The sequence below is a fragment of the Cololabis saira genome, chromosome 3, assembly GCF_033807715.1.
Source record: "Cololabis saira isolate AMF1-May2022 chromosome 3, fColSai1.1, whole genome shotgun sequence".
Classification (NCBI taxonomy): domain Eukaryota; kingdom Metazoa; phylum Chordata; class Actinopteri; order Beloniformes; family Belonidae; genus Cololabis; species Cololabis saira.
Genome location: NC_084589.1, coordinates 52,370,872 through 52,396,172, shown reverse-complemented (window position 1 = coordinate 52,396,172; position 25,301 = coordinate 52,370,872). Strand labels below are relative to the sequence as shown.

Genomic DNA, 25,301 nt, shown 5'->3' with positions numbered 1-25,301 from the left:
CACCTGGATTTTAACCAGGAAAATGATAACTTTAACAGCAGAATCAGTTTCAAAACATAGAGTATTCTACCAGAATAATATTGAAGGCAGTTACGAGTTCGGCAAATTAGCCATTACAACACAAACAACTCATTAAAATCAATCAGAATTTATTTACATTAGGTGCCTGATGGCTCACTACATTAAAAACACAAAACACTAACTATACAGGAGAAGTAATAACAAAACCTTAACTACAAAAAGGGGGAAAACAATAAATCAAAACAATAAAACATGTGATGCAAATCTTCCGATCGAAACGGCGCCAGAAAAAAATAAACAGTAATGCCGGTAGTTGCCGGCGTTACGCAGTTATATGCATACAGTAAACTTAACACTAAACGCAAATTTAGCTCTAAACCGCTCTAAATTAAACTGACTAATTGCCCAACCACACTAGGGCTGCAACTAACGACTATTTTCATAGTCGACTAGTCACCGACTATTGAAACGATTAGTCGACTAATCGTATAATTAGTACCGTATTTTCCGCATATATAAGGCGCACTAAATATATGGTAAAGTACTGAACTAAAGAGGCTGGGGTTGAGTTACGTATCTACTTGATGGAGCTGCGCTACAGGAAATGCTACAAAATCCTACAGCAAATGCAAATGCAAATGCAAAAAAAAAAAAAAAAAAAAAAAGCAAGAAAAGTACCGTATGTCAAACTTTAACAAAATAAAAATCAGCTTTGCTCTGTTGTCTTGAACGTCTGTGACGATTCCTGACGTTTTTAGCGCCGTTACTTCAGAGACACCAACTACATTACCCACAATCCCTCTGACTACAGTAACAGAAATTACCGTAATGATCATATATAAGACGCACTGCATTATAAGGCGCACTGCCGGTTTTTGAGAAAATTAAAGGCTTTTAGGTGCACCTTATAGTGCGGAAAATACGGTATTTTTTTTCTTAAATTTAGTATGGGGTTGCTTTAATTAATTATTTTCTGGCCCTCGGTCAGCTAGTCAACATCTGAAATCCCTCGCTCTGAAGGACTAGATTCATACACACTAGCCCTCGTTATGTCCACTAGCCCTCATTATGTCCACTAGCCCTCGTTATGTCCACTAGCCCTACATGCAAAGAGGAATTAGGACACCACTACCCTCACGGGAACGCGCAAAAGGGGTTTAGGGGTAGTGCTGAAAAGTTGGACTAGGGGGGGATTGGGACTGGGCCTAAATTAAAAAAAAATTACTAATTATCCGATTAGTCGACTAATTGTTTCAATAGTGGGTGACTAGTCGACTATTAAAATAGTCGTTAGTTGCAGCCCTACTCTCAAGGACAAATGGTTGATTACATATCTAATACATACATACATACATATACACAGGAGTTAGCCAGTCGCAGAAACATCTTCTTATCTCACATCAGGAATATAGTGAATGCTGGGTATTTCCTTCTTGGAGACTCTACTTATCCTTTAGAGCACAGGTGTCAAACTGAATCCCAGAAGGGCCGGTGTCCTGCATGTTTTAGATGTTTCACTGCTTTAACACACCTGATTCTAATTAATAATCGTCACCAGCTTGTCATCAAAGTCTGGATAGTTCTGTTGATGACACAGTCACTTGTATCATGGTGCAATGAAGCAGGGAAACATCTAAAACCTGCAGGGACACCGGCCCTCGAGGACTGGAGTCCGACACCCCTGCTTTAGAGGACTGGCTCTTGAAACCGTTCCATGACACTGGACGACTGACAACAGAACAGTCAGCGTTTAAACACAAAGTCAACCGAGCACGATTGGTTGTGGAAGATGAATTCAGCAGGTTTCCTTCTGTGATGTCCCACTGGTGAAATGAATGGTGATGACTTCCTGTCCACTGCATAATCTGTGTGAAAGTCATGGAAAGACTTAGGAAACATCATGGGATGTACCTGCAGCAGCACCTTCCCAGGAGGTGTCCAGGGGGCATCATTTGTTAGTCTTTCGAGTTTCGGTATGATGTCTGATTATTTTGCTTTTTTTTTTGCTGTGCTGAGGTGTTTTTTGAAATTCCAGACTTCATACTGATCACATCTTTAGAGTTTATCACTCGTGTGAGTACGTTGGAGTGTCATTAGATTACCCGATGTGGTAAAAGCTGCTCCACACTGATCACGAATGAACGGTTTAACTCCAATGTGAATACGTTGGTGAATCTTTAGAACGGATTGTTGGGTAAAAGCTGCTCCACATTGATCACAACTGAACGGTTTACCTCCAGTGTGATTACGTCGGTGACTCGTTAAACCACTTGATGTGGTAAAAGCAGCTCCACACTGATGACATCTGAATGGTTTATCTCCAGTGTGAGTACGTCGGTGAGACGTTAAAGTACTTGATGTGGTAAAGGCTGCTTCACACAGATCACAACTGAACGGTTTATCTCCAGTGTGAATACGTTGGTGAGTCCTTAAATCACTTGATGTGGTAAAAGCTGCTCCACACTGATCACAACTGAACGGTTTTTCTCCAGTGTGAATACGTTGGTGAATGTTTAGATTACCTGATGTGGTAAAAGCTGCTCCACACTGTTCACATCTGAACGGTTTTTCTCCAGTGTGAATACGTTGGTGAATCTTTAGATCACTTTGTCTGGTAAAAGCTTTTCCACACTGATCACAACTGAACGGTTTTTCTCCAGTGTGAATACGCTGGTGGGTCGTTAAGCCACTTGAGTTGGTATAAGCTGCTCCACACTGATCACATCTGAACGGTCTATCTCCAGTGTGAATACGTTGGTGAGTCATGAGATTACTTGATGTGGTAAAAGCTGCCCCACACTGATCACAACTGAACGGTTTTTCTCCAGTGTGAATACGTTGGTGTATCTTTAGTTTATCTTGTTGAATAAAGTCTGCTCCACACTGATCACAAGTGAACGGTTTATAACCAGTGTGAATATGTTGGTGAGTCTTTAGTTGACCTCTTTGGGCAAAAGCTGCTCCACATTGATCACAAGTGAACGGTTTGTCTCCAGCGTGAATACGTCGGTGAGTCATTAGATTACTTGATGTGGTAAAAGCTCCTCCACACTGATCACATCTGAACGGTTTATCACCATTGTGAATACGTTGGTGAATCCTTAGATGATCTCGTCTGGTAAAAGCTGCTCCACACAGATCACAACTGAATGGTTTCTCTCCAGTGTGAATACGTTGGTGAATCTTTAGATCACTTTGTCGGGTAAAAGCTCCTCCACACTGAACACAGGTGAACGGTTTATAACCAGTGTGATTATGTTGGTGAACTTTCAGTTGACCTCGTCTGGCAAAAGCTGCTCCACATTGATCACAAGTGAACGGTTTATCTACAGCGTGAATACGTCGGTGTGTCATTAGTTTACTTGATGTGGTAAAAGCTGCCCCACACTGATCACAACTGAACGGTTTATCTCCAGTGTGAATACGTTGGTGAATCCTTAGATGATCTCGTCTGGTAAAAGCTGCTCCACACTGATCACAACTGAATGGTTTCTCTCCAGTGTGAATACGCTGGTGAATCTTTAGATCACTTTGTCGGGTAAAAGCTCCTCCACACTGTTCACATCTGAATCGTTTATCTCCAGTGTGAATACGTTGATGTCTCTTTAGATGACTTGATGTGGCAAAAGCTGCTCCACATTGATCACAAGTGAACGGTTTATCTCCAGTGTGAATACGTCGGTGAGTCATTAGATTAGTTGATGTGGTAAAAGCTGCCCCACACTGATCACAACTGAACGGTTTATCTCCAGTGTGAATACGTTGGTGAATCCTTAGATGATCTCGTCTGGTAAAAGCTGCTCCACACTGATCACAACTGAATGGTTTCTCTCCAGTGTGAATACGTTGGTGAATCTTTAGATCACTTTGTCGGGTAAAAGCTCTTCCACACTGATCACATCTGAATGGTTTATCTCCAGTGTGAATAGGTTGGTGAGTCATTAGATGACCTTGTTGGGTAAAAGCTGCTCCACACTGATCAGATCTGAATGGTTTATCTCCAGTGTGAATAGGTTGGTGAATCTCTAGATCACTTTGTTGGGTAAAAGCTGCTCCACACATATGTTTCTGTAAGGACAGAGAAGAATTAAATTATCTTGTTGGCTGACTGTCAAAAGCTTTTCAGTTTCTATGAAGTGCTGTCGATCTAAAGTGCTGTTCTTGACAGCCAGAAACCTTCAGATGAAACATCTCAGTGCGTCAAATCAAAAGTGTAAATGGTTAAGGCTACTAACACGAAAACCATCAAAATATTTCATTTATAGGGATGGGTATTGATAAGCTCTTCCAACCATTTTTCATTCTGCTTAACGATTCGATTTGTATCGATTCCCTTATCAATTCTCATTAGGGAAAAAAGGGACAACAAAAGGTTGATTAGCATCACCATATAAAATTTAAATATTAATAAAATAAATATTCTCCTGTAGAAATGAACAAATACAACATGCATTATTCCCTGGCACTTCCACGATTCCAAAATGTTTCTAAAAGAAAAAATAAATAAATAAAATAAACTGTCCTTTTTAAAAGATATATGAACTCAAAAATAAAGCCAGTGAGCCAGTGACAAATACAATCAAGGCAGAGTCCTCTTCCTGCACGGTGTAGTGTTGCTGTAGCTTTTGCAGGATGGGTAAAATCTCACCATTGGTACTTTTGGTACCAATGGTACCAACTTTTACCTTTGGTGCTTTTGTTTTTGTCTAATGTTCATGATAGAAGCTGTTTATTGCCAATGTTGCGGTTTCCAAAATGATCAAGTAAAGTTTCGATTGTTCACTAAATTAAACCAGCGCTAAAACCAAACTGTCAAAACGAAACTTATGAGTTGAAAGAAACGTAAAAAAGTTAAAAAGATTGCTAAAATAACAAATACGTGGTTAAACTAAAACTTATTGCGAACCTAAAATAATTTCCAAAAGACTCGACGGGGTGTCCCTAAAAACAGGTAAAAAAAAAAGATTGTGGAAAAAAATTGTGCGAAATAATATACGGAATTTAAAAGATCAAAAATAAAGTAATTTAATACTAAAAGCAAAACTGATTAAAAAGTTCAAAATGGGACAAGGTTCCAGCAAGAGGAAAAGAGAGATACGGGATAGTGGAGAAAAAGGAGCTGCTGCAAAGTTGCAGGGCCAAAGGTCATGGTGCAGGGTGTTTGTGTGTGAAACAGCTGCAGCAGTGTGTGTGTGTGTGTGTGTGCGTGTGTGTGTGTGTGTAAGCGCGCTCCGTTGCCTGTCTGGCTGCGCATTGATGGGAGGCTGCATGGGTGAGAGGCTTGGTGAATCCAGAGTGGAGGTGATCCTCTCATTTTGGGACTAGATGTCCGTGGGTTGAGTGTTGAAATTTCCTATGGGCCTGTCTGTTGACATTTTTGTTAAAATGATACAAATAACTGGCTTCTTTAGATGATGTGATCTGTTATCTGTGTCAGACGTGGGAGATTTTTTATCTGCTGGTGTTTCAAGTGAGAAGCTCCCCTCTTGGAACTAGTCTTTTTGAATTATTCTAAGCCCTGAATGCAGGCATAGTGACGTAGAATTGTCAAATTGGTTTAATTCACTGTTCGAATGGTTACAGATTACTTTTGTAATACTGTATTTGACCTGGTCTTTGTGTGTTTTGATTGTATAAAAATGTAATTCTGCCAATGTAAGTATGAGATGTGTATGATTAGGTTGATTGTTACACGAGCGTGAAACATATCCATCATTTCTCTTTATTTTATCTGTCTATCTATCTATATTTATACTGTCAAATGCATGTCAGTGACATTTTACACAGAAAGGGGTGTATGGAGAAGAAACAAACCCGTTGAGCAGTCCTTTTAGACCAGGGGTAGGCAATTCCGGTCCTCGAGGGCCGGTGTCCTGCATGTCTTAGATGTTACCCTGCTTCAGCACACCGTGATAAAAGTACCTGTGTCATTAACAGAATTGTGCAGCCCTGGATGACACGCTGATGACGATGATTAATTAGAATCAGGTGTGTTAAAGCAGGGAAACATCTAAAACATGCAGGACACCGGCCCTCGAGGACCGGAATTGCCTACCCCTGTTTTAGACACAAAGGAACTCTTAGTGCACACCAGCATATTCACACTGGACACAAATCTTAAAGATGTGATCAGCGTGGAGTAGGTTTTGTAACAATAGGTTATTGTTCATATATATATATATATATATATATGATATATATATATATATATATATATATTTATTAGGGGTGTAACGGTATTTGTATTCGTCCCGTCCCGTCACGGTACGGGGGTCACGGTTCGGTGCACGCAGTCATACGGCGAAATACGTCTGACTGAGTTAAAAAAAAACAAAAAAAATCAATCATCGTTTTTTTTTTCCCCTTATAAATATCAACAGTCACGTTCCATTACAGACCTAAATGTGTACTAGTCTGTGCATATCAATAAATATATGTGCAATTCATATATCATCATAAATTGTAGGCTATAATAACGATAAAATGTTCTAATTCTTAATTTACAACTGTCCTGAACGCATCAGGGCCGTGGGCCAACGCGGATTGGGTGTAAAGCATAATTTATGGTTCTGCGTTAAATCGACGCAGAGCATACGCCGTAGGGTACGGGGCAGTCTACGGCGAGGTTATGCGGCGACGTGCAACCTTTGCCGTAGGCGCTGTGTTGGTGTAACGCGGTACCATGAATCAGCCTTAACAGTCACAGCAAATTTGCCGTGAAGGAGATTAGCGCTAAAGTTTAAAAGAGGACTAAATTTGTACAAAGTTTTGAATGTTACCCCGTTTTCCACGTTACCTGGATTATTTTGGGTTATGGAAGAGTCAACTACCGTTGGTGAGTCAGTGTAACCTTCATAAATAATTTATTTATCCGTTTCTTGACCAGCTGCCTATTTGAATGAGCTGTGTGTTGTTGTCAACGAGACCGCCGAGTCTATTCTCTGTTATAGAGCTCAGAAATGATGTTATAGACCGCCGTGTCTATCTATCTAGATAGATTGTGTAATTTAGACCAGTTATGTTTTTTTTGTATTTAAATTGTATTAAAGATGGAACTGAGCCAGTCCGTGACTATCTGAGTTTTCAGAGTCGTGTGATTGACAGCTGTCAGGCGTGTGTGTGTGTGTGTGTGTGTGTGTGTGTGTGTGTGTGTGTGTGCGTGTGGCTCACTAAAAGTGAGAATAAATGTAGTTTGATGGGTAGGATGATGTTGTTGAACGTTAAAATGACTATCATAAGGGCCCATGGAGAATACTCCGCCCCCAGACGGCTCTGCCCATATGCAGCAGTAGAGGAGCCCGGGTTCAAGTATTTATTAAAAGTGCTCGAGCCTCGTTACAATGTCCCATCCGCGCTCACATAAACCAGTCCGTGGTAAAATTAAAAACACTTATGCACAAGTTAAATGTTTTATTCTATTTATTTTACACATTAATAAGAGATGCTTTTTAGTTTTGTAGCCAATTGAACAAACTTTAACTTTCAAATGCTATGATCAAAATAAAGGAAGAAAAAACTCGTCTTATACATTTGGGACTTTTTGTATTTTTTTTCACGTTGTACCGAACCCGTACCGAACCGTGACCCCTAAACCGAGGTACGTACCGAACCGTGACTTGTGTGTACCGTGACACCCCTAATATATATATATATATATATATATATATATATATATATATATACACACACACACACTAGGAACTATTGTTTTACATTGCAGGAGAGTTGCTGCACGACAGTTTTGTGTGTGAGGCACCCGAGCATGAACGGCCGGGACCGTTATGTGATTAACCGTTTCTTCACTGGACCGTTATGTTATTAACTCGTGTGTTGTTACTTTAATAAAACCATAACCCACTTGGCTTGAAATAAGAAAATTCTGTAGTCCTTGACTAAGGTAGGAGACAGAATTTAACAGGTTTTGCCACACCAAGTAATCTAATCTAAGGTGAAGGCGGGGTGATCTGAGGGACATAGAGATAACCGACCCTAGAGAATCATTAACTCAGACCCCCGACCTGCCAGGGTGCAAAGGTCAAGAAGTCGGAGAACCACTTATCTGGGTAGAAGTCAGGACTCTGGCAGCCCTGACCCTTCCAGGGAAAGGTCAAGAAGAAGAGGATGATGACAACGAGACCCCCACCTCTGTTGACATTCAATTAAAGTTTTAATTGACATGCAAAACAATGCTGCGAAACAAACCAGTACTCCCAAAAAAACCTGTTCCCCTGGTGGCTAAATTGAGCCATGGGAAGTCTCATGTCTCAACAGGGGGGATGAGGGTATAGTACACAAAGTATTCAAATACCTACTTTAAAACTTTTTGTAGGCGCTGTCTAACTTGTTGCAGACATAACACGCAAGGCAATATCAGACCTAAGAGAGGTCTGTGTCCCCAAGGGACCTATCCATTTGGAGTTATCCATATGGATTTCATTGAGTTGTCCAGAAGTGGACAATACAAAGTGCAGGCCTAATGGAATGAACTAATGGCACTGTTAAGCTAAGGCTCAGGAAAACCATGGAAGAAGCTGGAAAACCATAGCCTGAATGCTTGCCATTAGTCAAAATGTACATGAGAATCGTCCCAAACCCATCAGGCCTCACACCCTTTGAGGTTGTGCATGGTCGCCCGTTCCAGCTTCCTCTATGGGAAGGGGAACCATGGCAAGAGAAAGCTGAAGAAGCAGATCCACTCTCGATGTGGATGAGTAAATTGTTTGCTGAAAAGATGTTCAAAGTTCTTGTAAGCTGCCGCTTTCTCCTCTGTCTCCTACGCAGGAATTGCTGAAACCGGGTGACCAGATCCTGATTCAAGTGGTGAAACGAAAAACATGGTCATCACCCCGTTGGGACGGCCCCTTTGTTGTCCAGATCACGACACTGACAGCAGTAAAAATGGCTGAACGATCTACGTGGGTTCACCAGTCACAGTGCAAGCTAGTAAAAAACTTTCCAGACCCTGAGTAGGCCGGAAGTCGGACGGTATCAAAACCTTTGTCCACTGAAGAGCTCACATGATGCCTACTCACCAGCCACGGGTCAGTGCTCTCTTGCACTGCCATCATGAAAGTTTGTTTACGGTGCTGAAGTCTATTACCAACAAACTAACTGATGATAAGGATGTTTATGATGACACTGGATTGTAGACTGTTTCATTTTGTTTACTGTGAAATGTTTTAAGCTTGTATGTGCCTTGGCCATGAGTGATTGCTCACTAGGAGGGTCGGTGAGGAATTTGCCCCATATAGCCTGGGTTTTCGCCTCTCCCTTGACATATAATTACTTGTCAACAAGCTTGTATTAAGTGTGTTATATACTATCCTAAGCCTAATGGACGGTTATTAGTTGAAGTTTCATAAGGACAACACAGGAGGGAATTGTGAGGTTAATTAACCTTTAAACTTGTTTTTGTCCTTCTGAAGACTGTCACAAGCTTTGTTAACAAATGTCACAACAGCCACTTCCTGATCTACTCAGGTTTTGGACTGTCCTGGTTCAATCACTCTACTGTAGTGTCATGATTCAATCACACCTTATCACTTCCACCCATTGTTCACTGGCCATATACGGTCAGTTCCTGTCAAGTTTCTCAATAAAAGCATTTTCTGGGAGGAGAGTACTTGGGAAGTATTTGCTCTGCTCTCCCCCCTTCTGCAGAGGTGTGTTAAAAGACCATTCCAAGCAGTCTGTGTTTTTCCTCATTACGAACTTATGTAATGTTGATTTAGACCTAACAGTCTCCTCCCAGTCCAGAGGTCGGCAACCCAAAATGTTTTAGAGCCATATTGGACCAAAAACACAAAAAACAAATATGTCTGGAGCCCCAAAAAATTAAGTCTTGTATCAGCCTTAGAATGAAGACAACACATGTTGCATGTTTCTATATTAGTTAGAACTGGGGGAAGATTTTTTTTTTCATTATGCACTTGGAGAAAAAAGTCGAAATGTCGAGAAAAAAGTCGAAATGTCGTGAAAAAAAAGGAGAAAAAAAGGAAAAAAGAAAGAAAAAGAGAAAAAAAAAAGGTCAAACATTTCTGACAAAGCTCCAGGGAGCCACTAGGGTGGCGCTAAAGAGCCGTGGGTTGCCGACCCCTGGTGTAGCAGTTATGAACAAACAGAAAAATTATCACAGAACAAGGACTCAAAGTTTTGTCACCCAATATCTATTTTCACCATATATTTACAAATAAACACAATAAATAAACCTTCCCATCACCAACCAACCCATTAGCATGATGTTAGTCATTTTCTGAATTTGCTCCAGTTGATCCAAAATGCAGCAGCACGAATCAGGAATCAGCAAGAGACATATCTCTCCTGAGTCAGCATCCCTCCATAGACTCCCCGTAAAACTACATTTTTAATCCAATTCAAAATGTTATTACTTATGTATAAATATCCAATATCCTTTCTTCTTCCGGCTCTCGGTGAAGGCGGATGCTTTTCTGTTGCTCTCCCTTCCCATCTGCCCTGCTGCTGCTTTTGTCCTGTCTTGTCTTGTCTTTCAGAGCCTCTCTTTTTCACTCCTCCGAAATTCTACAATCATGGAATTGATTAACTGTCTCTCAGCACAATTGACCAAATTTTTAACATATGTGGCTTATACAGCAGCTGGCTCACAGTCCTATGCCACCATCTCTGCATCCCTTCGGCATGATGAGAGAGCTGTTTGGGCCCACTTGGAGCCAGTGCTAAGGGATGTGATGAAGAATTGCAATCCATCTCCCACAATCCTGAATGTGATGAGTGACGGTCCTGTTACTCAGTACCGTAACAAGAAAAATTTCTACTTGCTTAGCACCATCCCCTTCCTCTCAGGCTTCAAGCAGGTGACCTGGAACTTTTCTGAGAAGTCCCACGGAAAAGGTGCCCCAGATGGAGTTGGTGGTGCAGTCAAGCGCACTGCTGACTCTGCTGTCCAAAGGGGTGCAGATGTCCAGACCCCAAAAGATTTTTACAGCCTCTTAACAGAGAGAAAATCTGAGATCAAGTTCTTGTGGGTGAGTGAAGAGGACATCAGAAAATTTGATGAAGCAGTCCCTGAGGTTGTGCCCCCTTGTTTTGGGAGAAATCTCAATTAGGTTCTAGAAGTGGTCGGCTGTATCAAAATGAATCACACACACACACACACACCTCGCCTTTGCTATGAGATATGAATACATTTATTAGCAAAAAGCAAGCATTTACATAGAAGACATCCACAAAACTACCCGTTTGCTAGGATAATTCGCCAAGTTACCCCCCGCAGACAGCAGTACACACAAAACCAGCAGTTTGCTAGGGCAACTTGTCGAGTTACCCCCCGCAGACAGCAGTACACACAAAACCAGCAGTTTGCTAGGGCAACTTGTCGAGTTACCCCCCGCAGACAGCAGTACACACAAAATTACTCGTTTGCTAGGATAAAGTGTCAGGTTACCCCCCGCAAGTGGCTGAGCAATATTCATCACAGACAACTACAAAGGTTTTTAAGGCCTATCTTACCTAGACACGGGACTGGAGAGCCGGGCACAGTCCGGATAGAATAAGCCAAGTTAAAACCGCACCGGGCGTCCTGCACTGACCCACGGCAGACTCTCAAGTCCACTTCCGGCTACCGCGTCTTTATACCTTTCCCTCAGCACCTTGCGGAGGGGGGTCTGCAAGCTCTCAAAATACGTTTCGGCTCCCACAGGACCAAAATCCCGTGCGAACCAGGCCCTTTCCCACAGAAAAACAGGCATTTGCTATGATAAACAGCAGGTGCGTGGCTGACTAAAACTAAAGCTGTGTTTTGGGAATCTAGGGCATCCTCAGGACACAAAATTTATTTTTTCTCACTTCACCCCTGTAAAGGGAACTTTGGCAATGCACCAGGTCATCTCCACTGAACCAGGGAAAATCATGCACAGGGAGATCTCCTGCTTCTGCAGCAGACCGCATATTTGCCAATGCCACAACACCACAATGGTCAACCTGCAAACAGCCAGTACCCAGGCCAGTGCCCAAGATGACAATGATCTGAATGGGAAGTTCATCTTAGTCAAATATGAAGGTCGGTCGTTTGTGGGACAGGTTCTTCAGGTAATTGGTGATGAGATTGAGGTGAGCTGCATGCAGCAGATGGGAAGAAAAAATAAGTTCACTTGGCCCCTTCCTGCTGACATCATTTTTTATTACACAACTGATGTGCTCAAAGTGATCTCAGAGCCAGAGCCTCTTAATTCACGGCACACACAACTAACTTGTGCAGACTGGGAATGCTTCAAGACCTGAAATGGGATATTAGCCAACTGTTCCCAGTTGACCAGTGTTGAACAAATATTTCAAAATGTTTTCAAATTTCTTGTGATACATGAATTCATTGTTGTTAAATCACAATCCATTTTTTTTAGTATGTAGTTATTATATAGTGTTGCATTCCAGTTGCTATGCATTTAATGTTTTAAAATCTTGGAATACATTTGGATATTTGACATAAAATGTTTCAATGGACTTAAGCTGTTGTTTCTTTTAAGTGTATCAAACTAAAACATGAATTGTTGTTGTATCTAATCGATGTATTGCACTGCAGCCTATTCCAGTTGCTATTTACTGAATGTGTTTTCATGTGATGTATTGTTTTTGATTACTTGAGACTGTTGACTAAAACACTTATTATTCAGAATATTTCCTGTCATCACTAATGTATTTGAAATAAAAATTGCAATTATCCAGCATATTTTCTGTCATTACTAATGTCGTCAGGTGGCACAACTGATGTCAGGTAGTGCAACCATATCAAATATTCATTTAAACCAATAAATAATAGGTTAAAGGGAACAAATGGTTGATAACTATGATAAGTTAAAGGGAACAAATGGTTGATAACTATGATGTGAATAGCTATTGTAGTACATGCATTCATTTGTATATTTGAATAATTATTTTTCTGCCTTTAAATGTAAAATTGGATTCTAAAGACACTAAATACCTGGCCACTGGAATGCAATAATCTTAAAATATTGTAGATACAAAACACAACCACAAAATAATAATGTGTTGGGCATTGTAGACACTCTAAGGGATGCTTGCCAAAGATTTCACTTAGAATAAATAGTAGGAAAATTCATATATTTTTGCAAATATTTGGTTGCGCCACCTGACATTTTTTGGGCAGTGAAGTTAAAAATACATTCAAAAAATGAATTTAAACACTTTGAAATGTTATTTAAGAAAAGAGACTTGTTTAAATACATTGTTCAAGACTCAACACTATACATTACATCCATTTTGAACAGACTTTTTAAAAATACCTTTTTGGAAGCCTTATTTGTCATTGACCCAAATACAGAACGACCGGTTACTCCGTACAGACAGAAATACAGAACCACCGGTTACTCCGTACAGACAGAAATACAGAACGACCGGTTACTCCGTACAGACAGAACTACAGAACGACCGGTTACTCCGTACAGACAGAACTACAGAACGACCGGTTACTCCGTACAGACAGAAATACAGAACCACCGGTTACTCCGTACAGACAGCGGACTGTTACTGCTGGAAATGACTGTCTGTTTGAGTCTGTGTTTATGCTGCTATATGCGTTAATGTCCGCTCACACAGACAACCAGCTGCGTTGTAAACGGACCTCGCTCTCGCAGCACGCGAGGAGAGTGCGTCATACTGTAATACACAATTATTCCACCTATTACAGACGTCACCGTTAAAGTACATGATCGTCAGCCTTTTTGTGTTGTAACCAGAGTTGGGTGTAACGCGGTACAAAGTAACGCGTTACTGTAACGAGATTACATTCGCCAGTAACGCAGTAATGTACCGCGTTACAGTTGTAATTTGGGTAATCACATTATAGTTACTCTAAAACAAAAAACATTACGTTACTTTAGTTACGTTAAGCTTTTCAGCTTCATCTAGAACGGGAGAACAGAAAAGAAAATCAAACTTGCCTTTCATGAGTCTTCACGCGTTGCGCAACACTTCTCTGACTGAAGCCTGAATTATGGTCCTGCGTTAAATCAACACAGAGCCTACGGCGTAGGGTACGCGTAAGTGTAACGCGGAACCATAAATCAGCCTTTAACCTGATATTACGGGACTTTACATTTGTGCTGATCTGGGCACTGCAGTAATAAGGTTCCAACTACAGGACTGTCTCAGAAAATTAGAGTTCTTTATTTTCTGTAATGCAATTAAAAAAAAACAACTGTATTCATTACAAATCAACTGAAATATTACAAGCCTTTTATTATTTTAATATTGCTGATTATGGTTTACAGTTTAAGTTTAAGATTCCCAGGATATTCTAATTTTTTGAGATAGGATATTTGAGTTTTCTTAAGCTGTAAACCATGATTAGCAATATTAAAATAATAAAAGGCTTGTAATATTTCAGTTGATTTGTAATGAATCCAGAATGTATGACATTTTAGTTTTTTTTAATTGCATTACAGAAAATCACAATATTCTAATTTTCTGAGGCAGCTCAGGTGATATTGTGGAGTAATCCAAAAGTAATGTAACTAGTAATGTAACTAGTTACTTTCAGCAACCAGTAACCAAGTAGTGTAAGGGATTACTTTTTAAAAAAGTAACTAGTAATATGTAATGGATTACTTTTTTTGAGTAACTACCCCAACACTGGTTGTAACGTTTATGTTTTTCACTCTGTAAGTGATCCTCGCTCGTATCCTTCCATCTCCAGTCAACCGTGTGCTGGGAAAACTTGCCGATCATTGAATCACCAGACACGTTACACACGGACACACTCATACACACTTATATACACACTTATACACACCCCCAACCGTGCACAACCAGTGCTTTGGATACTTCCGCTTAAATTTCAAAATGTTATATTAGTTCAATAAAGTTCATATTATCTATATTTACTATAGCTTGTTTGGTTTCTTTCTGTTATCGAATAAAGTTTGTCATAAAATACCTGAAAAATGCCTGATGCTTCATGGCATTATGTGTGTCTGGTGATAAATTACACAAGCTAAAGGGATATTGAAAAAGGAGGGATATTGAATAGCCTATTTGAGTTATTTATTTCACAATAATTATTGTGAAATTATTATTTCACTAGTTATTTTACAGTCATATAATTCAGGCAACAGCTCAAAAAACATTTTTAATAACACTAACTCAAATCAATATCGACTCGATTCTTGACATTTGAATAGATTCCCAGCCCTAGTGAGATACGATGCAAAATTAAGTTGCTTACTGACTATTCAGTATTAGAAACAAACACTGTCCTGGTTTATATAAAACATGTTATTAATGTTCATGCGCTTTAAGTTGTCCAGCGGTAAAGTGTTTACATTTACAAACCTAGCAGGCAGTGAGGTTTATACAAATGTACTTTCCTTGTACATTGTATGAAGTACAATTAAGTTGACTTTACCTGCAAAATGTATTATTTATAGGGGTGTAACGATACACTAATCTCACGATACGGTACGATACACGATATTGAGGTCACGATAACGATACGGTATGATATTATGCTGTGTGTTTGCCCTATTGTTACAGTTTGTAATGCTTTATAACTGTTTAAGTTTTAAAGAGAAAGCCAGGCCAACCATTTTACACAAACTGAACTAAAAGTAAATGTCAGGTTTGCATTATGCATCTTCAGTTTCATACAAGTACAAATATTTAGCCACAAACTGAATAGTTTCTCTCATGTATGATTTTACTTTTTTCTTTTCCAGAAATGTAACAACTAAAATTAAGTAAATACATACAATTTCACATAATAAAAAAGATTGATTCATGCTCACCTTATAAGTGTAAGAGGAGATTTATTTTAGTTAAGAAGGTTATTTCCTTATTTTATAAATATATTCTTTATATTCTGATGTAAATCAGGGACTATAATGACACTAGTCAGTTTATCTGTAGTGATTAGTCTGTTTTAGATTGGGTGGAGTGATACGCCACAGTACGGCACTAGGTGCTGTGTTGATGTTCTAAAATCCTACACTGTTGAGCGGACAGTAAAGTACTCTCGAACTAGGAAGAAGTTTTCCCCGACCCGAAAAAGGTTTATTTTAATAAGGTAAGGCTTAACTCTACACCAGACTTAAAGGTTCAGAGCTCAAAAACCTAAAAGTCCGTGATCAGGACCGCAAAACGGAACTAGTTCTGAGCGTAGTCAGATTTTGGTCCGCGGGTCGAGGCGCGGTCGGATGCGTGTTTCTAGTCAACACAATAGATTAATATTAATAACAATATCGTGATACACTTTGTCACCTCCACGACACGTTTCGTGACGTTTTTGTATCGCAAAATTTCGTGGCACGATATATTGTTACACTCCTAATTATTTACCTACAAAAAATGTAGTAGTTTATACAAAGACTAGTCTTTTTTGCTCTACATAATAATCTCATGCAAAAAGTTGACTTATTTTTTTAAGTAGATCAAGCCAGATATTTGTATCAGTGAATGTTTCAAAGTCTCCTGGGAAGATCACGTATTTGTGTTTTCTGCGGTTCCGTTCAAAGTTACAGACACGTACTAAAATAAAGTGTTTGGATCATCGTCAGCAGCAGAACCTGGGGCCTCATTTATAAAAGAGTGCGTAGGATTCATACTAAAAGTGCACGTAAACCCAAAAGCCGAAAATGGCTGGCGCAAAAAAAAAATCTGGATTTATAAAACCGTGTGCACGCCATGTTCTCTTTATAAATCACAGTCCAGCTGGAAGGTTGCGCAGAGGAATTCGCCTCATATCCCGCCCTCTACACGCCCACTTCATACCATAAATGGGCAATGCAAAGTAGTATTTGCATATGAATGAACCTGCTGAGCATGTGCAGTGGCTCCTGCAGTCTGTTTGTGCGTCAGGATGAATGAACGTGTCGAGCCACCGTGCCACTAAATTTCACGGAGACTGAGATCTAGGTGTTGTGGATGAGGTGGAGGACAGGAAAACTACATTATTTGGTGGTCACAGTAAAAGTAGAAAAAGTATATAAATAGTATAAAATAAAGCGAGTGAGTGGCAGCACGCCGTTGCTGCGCTAAACGTCGTGAGTGCCACGGCGCAATTTCCACTGGGGACAGGGGGGACATGTACCCCCCACTTTTCAAAATCATGTATTTGTCCCCCCCACTTTTTACAGTTTAAAAACTAACGGTAGGCTCAACCTGTAATTGCAAATCATCAAGACACTCTGTGCGAAGACGGGACGGCAGCCTCACTCTCCCTCCACCCTCCCCTCAGAGCTGCTCAAGGCTGATTTATGGTTCCACATCACCAACGCAGACCCTACGGCGTAGGCTCTTCGTCGTTTTAACGCGGAACCATAATTTAGGCTTACACCCGCACGTAAAGGTTTCACACGCGCATAAAACTCATTATATATATATATAAATAAAAATCTGTGTCCCTTTAGGGGCTCCGCAGAGCCCCTAAAGGCTGTACGGAGCCCCTCATTTGTTCTGTCCTCAGTCATTCTACGGTTGGAAGCGGTGGAGAAGAGGAGGTTCCCGGCGTGTCCTGCACCGCGGCTGCAGCAGCAGTACCACCAGTACCAGTACCAGTACCAGCACGATCAGCGTTATTTTATTATAAGTCTGATATATGTTGTGATATGTGATGACATTATTAAGAGTATGACATGAATCTGGCTTCATTTCACCACCTCACAGCCTGCGTCGCCAGTTCCCCGTGTCTTAAGTAAGTTCCTACGGGAGGGTCTGGGTTGTCGTAGAGATACGCACATTTTTCGGTTAGTTTTTTCTTTTTAAATCCCAACTAGTGATGCACCGATTGTTCGGTAACTGAAATTGTTCGGCCGAAAATGGCAAAAAAACACTTTCGGTTTTCGGTGGAATAAGTGGCAAAAAAAAAAACGAACAATTAATAACGGCGTTGTAAAATAAGGAAATAGACTGGCCGCTCCGTAACGGTTGCACCACAAACATAAATCGTTGGTCAACCAAAAAGTAACCCCATAAGAATTTTACCAACATTCACCAGGAGGTGGAACCAAAACAACATAATGCTGGGAAATTAAAAAATGTTCAGTTTTTTATGTTCAACAAATATTTTCTACCTTGTAATTTTGTAAAAGATTTTTTTCTTTGAAAAGCCTAAATCAAATGTATTTGATTTATGCAATGGTGAAAAAATTGGCAAAATAAATGAAAAACTGCGAAGAACCATGTTCGGTTTCGGTCACAAATTTTCATTTCGGTGCATCACTAATCCCAACCTTTGCGTAGAGGGTGCGTCTCATCTTTTAGGTTTGTAGCAAGCGAGCTTTATAAATGAGGCCCCTGGACCTGAACACTGACCTGCAGACCAGAGGAAGATCCCGCTTTGGTCCTGATGCTGGACTCCTGGTCCTGGTCCTGGTCCTGGTCCTGATCCCAGTCCTGGTTCTGATCCCAGTTCTGGTTCTGACCCCGTTCCTGGTCCTGGTACATCTCCCAGTCCTGGTTCTGTTTCCTTCTCGTACTGTGTGGAAATATGGGGGAACAAAATCAAACAAATATAAATCCAATATTTCTACTCCAAAAAAAAAAGATTCAGAATTGTCAACCATGCTGAATTAACGCACCAACAAATCAGGAGAGGGAAAGCAGCTACAACCTAACGGGCATTTTTGAGCAGAAATGGCCAAAAACATATAAAACATCAAGATATATCAGTGTCGAAGGTGAAACTGTGGAACTAAAAACAAGTAGCTCAATTTACAAATAAAAAAAAAAATTATGAATCTAAAATAGATAAATATAGAACCCTAATATAAATTATCTTGATACACTAACTGAAACTATACCTTGATTATCACCAACTATATATTTATTATGACAAGCTATTGCTTAAATATCCAACTGTCTAAATGATGCTCCTCAGTCGTGAGGGACCACATTTATTTTCTTCTCTTCTTTGTTCATTTTCTTTGTTCGTTTCATCTTCTTCTTATTAGTATCTTTTTTTTTCCTTTTCTGTAGTTCTGCCTTTTGTTGAAAAGGAAAGGCAAAATAAGCCCTGAGGCTTCAGCCTAAACCTTTTTGGTCTAAATAAAAAAAGGTGTGTGTGTTTACATTATATATATATATATATATATATATATATATATATATACACACACACACACACACACACATACATACACACGCGCACACTTTTTTCTTTGAACAGTGTATTTGCTTCCTTGTTGTCATTTTTAATTTTGTAAAAGCTATTTTGATGTTTGTCTTTTATTTTTTTGTTATCTCATGACCGAAATAAACTAAACTATGCAAGTAAGTTCCTATTTCTCTAATATTACACAATTTACACCTCTCACTTTTTATTTCTTTTGTACAATTTTTAATTTTTTATCTTGTATTTTTGCATAATTCTTGTCTGTAGAAATTGTAAATAGGTCATACTTATTCTCACTAACTCAAACTGCTGCACCTTAAAATGTTTATAATTTTTGTACATAGAAATTCCACATTTGTCTATTGTTTATTGTTCACCTTATACCATAGAGAGCGAAACTACCGGAGTCAAATTCCTTGTTGGACAATGTTCGAACCTGGCCAATAAAGATGATTCTGATTCTGATTTCTTCATCGACCACATTCAGAAACTCCGACTCCAGATCTAAACCACGGAGGAAACGACGGCTTTTCTCTCCATTAACCGTCTCTTTTCTCTCCATTAACCGTATTTTTTCTCTCCATTAACCGTCTCTTTTCTCTCCATTAACCGTCTCTTTTCTCTCCATTAACCGTCTCTTTTCTCTCCATTAACCGTCTCTTTTCTCTCCATTAACCGTCTCTTTTCTCTCCATTAACGTCTCTTTTCTCTCCATTAGCCGTCTCTTTTCTCTCTTTTCTCTCCATTAACCGTCTCTTTTCAACCCGGAACGTCTTTAACTGCAACATCCACCACTCAGAACTCTCACTAATTCATTCTCCACTAACAAAGAACAGTTTATGTTGGTTTTTAAGGTTTTTAATCCAAACACCGACCTGGAGCAGAATGAACCGCCAGCAGGAACCAGGTCTGAGGTCCGTCCCCCTAAGGAGTCGGAGCGGAAACACAGCCGGCACACTTTGGTTCCGCACACATTACATTACATGTATTATGTAAGTTCAGCTCAGATCTTAAAATGCATTCAGCCCCGAAAGCCATTGAGTTTTAATAAAGAAAACCTGCACACATAAGAAACTCCTTCCACAAGTGTTTGTGGATGAATTAAAAGAGTTAGAAGCTGTGGATAATTCCAGGAATTGTGACAGTTTGTGTGTGAAAGATTTTTGAAAGAAACGAGATGGTAGAAAAAGGTGCGGTTCTTTTCTTCCTTCCTTATTTTCTCCCTTCCTCCTTCCTTCTTTCCTTCCTTCCTTCCTTTTTTCTTTCCTTCTTTTCTCCTTTCTTTTCTCCCTTCCTCCTTTTCTTTCTCCCTTCTTTCCACGTTTTCTTGTCCTCCCTTCTTCCCTTCCTCCTTTTCTTCTTTTCTTCCTTCCTTCTTTCCTTCTTTCCTCCCTTCCTTCTTTTCTTCCTTCCTTCTTTCCTTCTTCCCTTCCTCCCTTCTTTTCTTCCTTCCTTCTTTTCTCCTTCCTTCCTTCCTTCCTTCCTTCCTTCCTTCCTTCCTTCCTTCCTTCCTTCCTTCCTTCCTTCCTTCCTTCCTTCCTCTCTCTTCTTTCTTTCTTTCTTTCTTTCTTTCTTTCTTTCTTTCTTTCTTTCTTTCTTTCTTTCTTTCTTTCTTTCTTTCTTTCTTTCTTTCTTTCTTTCTTTCAGACTCATTTCTTTCTTTTTTCCTTCCTTCCTTCCTTCCTTCCTTCCTTCCTTCCTTCCTTCCTTCCTTCCTTCCTTCCTTCCTTCCTTCCTTCCTTCCTTCCTTTCCTCCCTTCATTCCGCAAGGCGCGGTTGCGAGTGATGACCAGCAGAGGGCGCCAAAGCTCACACGAAAGGCTATCCACCTTATTCCTGGAGGCGCTACCGTAGAAACGATTATGGGACCAGAGGTGTCTTCAGTATTCACATCACATTCATCACTCAGGTAGAAGTATAGATACTAGAGTTTAAAAATACTCCTGTAGAAGTTGAAGTATCAACTCAAGTAAAAGTTTAAAAGTACTGGTTTCAGAACTAATTAAAGAAAAGTAAAAGTAATGTAAGGGGGCAAATAAGATAACCTTTATTACTCCCTCAATGGGGAAACTCACATGTTAGCAGCAGTAACTTAACACACACATGCAGGGAAGGGGGTTAAAAAGTAAAAAGTAAAAAATAAAAAAAAAATATATTTACAAGATATAGACAGTAATTGTGTGACACCCTCTAACTGCGATGGAAATAAAAAGTAGTGCGAAGGAAAGGGGGTGCTGTTGAGCCGTTAGGCCACGCCCATTAATGCAAACCATTAAATGTCACATGTTTCACCACTGGTGAAACATGTGACATTTAATGGTTTGCATTAATTGGTGAATCACCAGGCCTGGCTTGGTGCAAAATTATGTGACTTTTGGGGCACGTTTAGGGGAAAAAAGGCCCTCATTTAGTCGGAAGAAAATGTCAGAATGTCAGAAATGCTGCTATAAAAATAAGTAAAGAGCTAAAGAAGGAAAAACATAGGCTAGAATCTGACTTGATGTATAAACTTGATCTCCTTCTCTCAAAAGATGGACTTACCTTAGAAGATGAACTTATTAAAAACATCCAGCTACACCTGGATCAGGTTTATTTAGACTTGGCTAAAGGAACTTTTATCAGGTCTAGAGCCAAACGGCTGGAGGAAGTTACTTTTTTGCTTTATTCACAAACAGAAATGTGCTGGTGCTACTCCTAAATGTGCCCCTTTTCTACTATAATTAAATTATCTCATTAAATCTCTTTATTTGATAAACAACAAAAAAAGCAATATATTTTTAATCAACTATGAATTAATTTTTCCCTGTATCCTCTAACTAACCTTTTATTTATAACTGTCTTGACCTTTCCTTATTGTTTTCTATGCATCTGATTCTATTCCTCATACCTGTTTTATTTATTTATTTTATTCTCTATGTATTTACTTACTCATCTTTATTATTATTATTATTATTATTATTATTATTATTATTATTATTATTATTATTATGACTGTTACCTTCATTATCTATAGTATGACTTCTTATTCCTACTAGGTATTTTTATAATTTATTCCATCATTGTATGTTACTGTTCCACACTATTAAACCTTGTTGGTGTTTGTATAGCAAGATTTGCTAATAAAGTTAAAAAAAAAAAAGAGTTTGGGGGTTAGTTTGTGATCTTTATTCCCTCTAGTGGTTAAATGTTGGAAACTGCAGCTTTAAATGTGTCTTGTATATCTATATATGTTAATTGATCCTCATTTCCTTCCCTGTGTTCCCTCTGGTCGTACCAACCGAAGTTTAATTCCCTCTGACTTAATTACTGTTTTATTTTAATGCCAAACGGAGACTCATGAGTCCTGCATGTGCACGTCAATAATAAATATGTCTGGAAACGCTGAACTAAACTAAGTTGGATATTTAAATGTTTTAATGTCTCAAAGACTTACCATGTGTATTATCTTGAGCCCCATTGCAATAAAAGTGTTGTATGTTTCAGGAAAGACAGGGGAGATATGAATTAAGGGAACCAATTAATTTTAAATTACAGACATGTAGAACTACAAGCAAAAAATGTTGCATTTCCAACAGTGGAGTTTATGGAACAGTCTGAGTAAAGAACTGAAAAAATGAAGCATCTACAGGTTCAAAAGAAATACAAAGAAATGATTTTTGCCAAATACAGTGAAGATGAAACATGAGGTGTGTTGTATTTTGTATTCAAGCAAATTTGAAAAAGAAACAAGTGTTAGGACCTCATAAGTTTTTTTACTTCCTCCTACTCTTTTTCAGGCATGAAAGTTTATTTCCCTTTGTTTAATGACTGTTTATTTGTATTCTTTTCTGATGCTTTTTTATTTAATTCTTGAAATAAAGATTTCAATCAATTAACAATGTGATGTACACAAAATGTGATTAGTAAAAGTAATAAATTATTGTTTTGAGTGCAGAATAATATATAAATGCAAATATACATATATGTAATTTAAATGGGGGTGGAACCAAAGTTGGACGGCTAGTATAGAGCACTGAGAATATGCATAGGAGCTATTAGGTTAACCCCCACTAGGGATGGGCGGTATGGACTAAAAACATTATCACGATAATTTCTGGCATTTATCCCCATAACGATAAGAATGACGATAAAAAAATACCAATTCAACTCCAGCTTTGTAACTATAAATCTATCACCACATTCAGTCTTTGGAGCCAAATCACTGCTGTAAAAGATACTAAACTACACCCATGGGAATTTATCTTTCTTTCTTTCTTTCTTTCTTTCTTTCTTTTTTTCAGACTCATTTCTTTCTTTCTTTTTTCCTTCCTTCCTTACTTCCTTCCACGCACACGTACGTTGTGCGTCGATTTAACGCAGAACCTCTTTCTTCCTTTCTTTCTTTCCTTCCTTCCTTCCTTCCTTCCTTCCTTCCTATCACGTACATTGTACCGTGAGATACAAATTCTTACCGTGGGGAATGTTTTTGACGGTTTATCGTGAACGGTGAAATATCACCTATTCCTAACCCCCACTAACGCAATATTAGTAGAAGCAGGAGAGACACCACTGGACTTAAGAAGGGATAAACTGACACTTACATACTGGGTCAGATTAAAAGGGAGCGGGGAAGAAAACCTTACAACGAGGACAATAAAGGACTGTTGGGAATATTTTAAACTCCAGAGACATGGGTTTGGGTGGTCGAGGGATGAAAGACTGAGAATATCTGCAATGGAGACATTAGAGTTCACTAAATACACACCGATGAGTAATATTCCTCCTTGGCTCTTCCCAGAAGCAAAGATAGACATGAACATACTGGAACTGAAAAAAGAATGGAGAATGAACGAAGTAGGAGGTAAAGCGAGTATTTACTTGAGAAATAGTTATTACAACTACCTGGAAATATACACAGATGGGTCAAAAAATCAAAAGGAGAGTGTGGGAATAGGTGTGTATAGGGCTGGGTGATATGGACCAAAAGTCATATCTCCATATTTTCTAGCTGAATGTTGATACTCGATATATATCCATATTTTTTCTGTGCAATAATTGGGGTTTCCCCTAAAGCATTATAGCATAGCATCTCTGTTAGCATCTCTGTTAGCATCTCTGTTAGCTTCATTTTTTTCTGAGGCAAACCCTTAAAAAACAGTCAGTTTTAATACAAAGCCTCGTGCCAAATGTCACACAGGTTCCTTTATTAACAGAGGTCTGCACAATATCAACATGTATAAAACAAATGAAATAAAAATAAATTGCCTGCATATATAGAATAAAATTTCAGGCAGACTTTTCCACTGAGGTTGACAGTTGTGCAAATAACTAAACATTTGTGCAAATCTCAAATAAAACATTCAAGTCAATTTGTCACAAAATAAGCTATATCAAAATCATAAAAAAATAAAATAAAAAAATCGATATAAACGATATTGTCTCGTACCATATCGCGTTTGAAAATATATCAACATATATTACAGTTTTTCACAATTGTTTAAACACATTTCCTGATATACTACCTCACTTTCTCAAAACTCTAAACAAAAATTAAAAAACTCACACACAAAATGCAAAATCCTACACTTCTCTTGCAAAAGCACACTCTACCTTCAAAACAGTGTTAACTCTTCACTAAATGGTATTTCCTTCTCAAATGTCAAACACATACATCATTTGAGTAGACGTTTCTAAGCACCCACTGAACACTGATGTGCAGAATGGAAGACACTATAGTATGAATGGAAGACACTATAGTATGAATGGAAAACACTATATGAATGAATGAATGAATGCCTCAGTAGAATCCTGCATTTGTATGTTCAGTGTTTCACCTTCAGCTGTTGGATGTAATTTATCACCATATAGTATTTTATGTATGGGCTACTCAAATAGAAAACACACAATTCTTTACTGTAACAACAAATGAACCAGTGAACCAGTCACGGACCAGAGCAGCCCGATGGAAACTGACATTGTCCCAGATAACAACGACCCTGACCACCTCTGTGTCCTCCATCTGGTCTGGCTGGACAATGATATTGTAGAGCTGGTCCAGGAATGCTAGAAGAAGTGCAGGGTTGTAGGGGCCAAGGGTGGCATGGTGATGGAGGACGCCGTGGTGATTGATGGCAGCACACATTGTTATGTTCCCTCCACGTTGGCCAGGGAACTCTGTGATGGCACGCTGGCCGATGATATT

At 39.2% G+C, this 25,301-nt stretch overlaps 1 protein-coding gene across 1 annotated transcript; it reads right to left on the bottom strand.

Moving 5' to 3' along the window:
- Nucleotides 1-723: 723 nt before the first annotated feature.
- LOC133440491 (zinc finger protein 850-like) lies at nucleotides 724-18,392 on the bottom strand. Its single transcript, XM_061717757.1, has 2 exons — nucleotides 18,322-18,392; nucleotides 724-4,089 (listed from the first exon to the last, which is right to left on the bottom strand). The coding sequence occupies exon 2, from the start codon at nucleotides 4,081-4,083 to the stop codon at nucleotides 2,077-2,079; it is 2,007 nt and encodes a 668-aa protein (XP_061573741.1). The 5' UTR covers nucleotides 4,084-4,089; nucleotides 18,322-18,392; the 3' UTR covers nucleotides 724-2,076.
- Between the last annotated feature and the right edge of the window lie 6,909 nt (nucleotides 18,393-25,301).

Coding starts and splice junctions, on each gene's coding strand:
- LOC133440491 (XM_061717757.1), bottom strand. CDS start 4,083: ATGTGTGGAGCAGCTTTTACCCAACAAAGTGATCTAGAGATTCACCAA.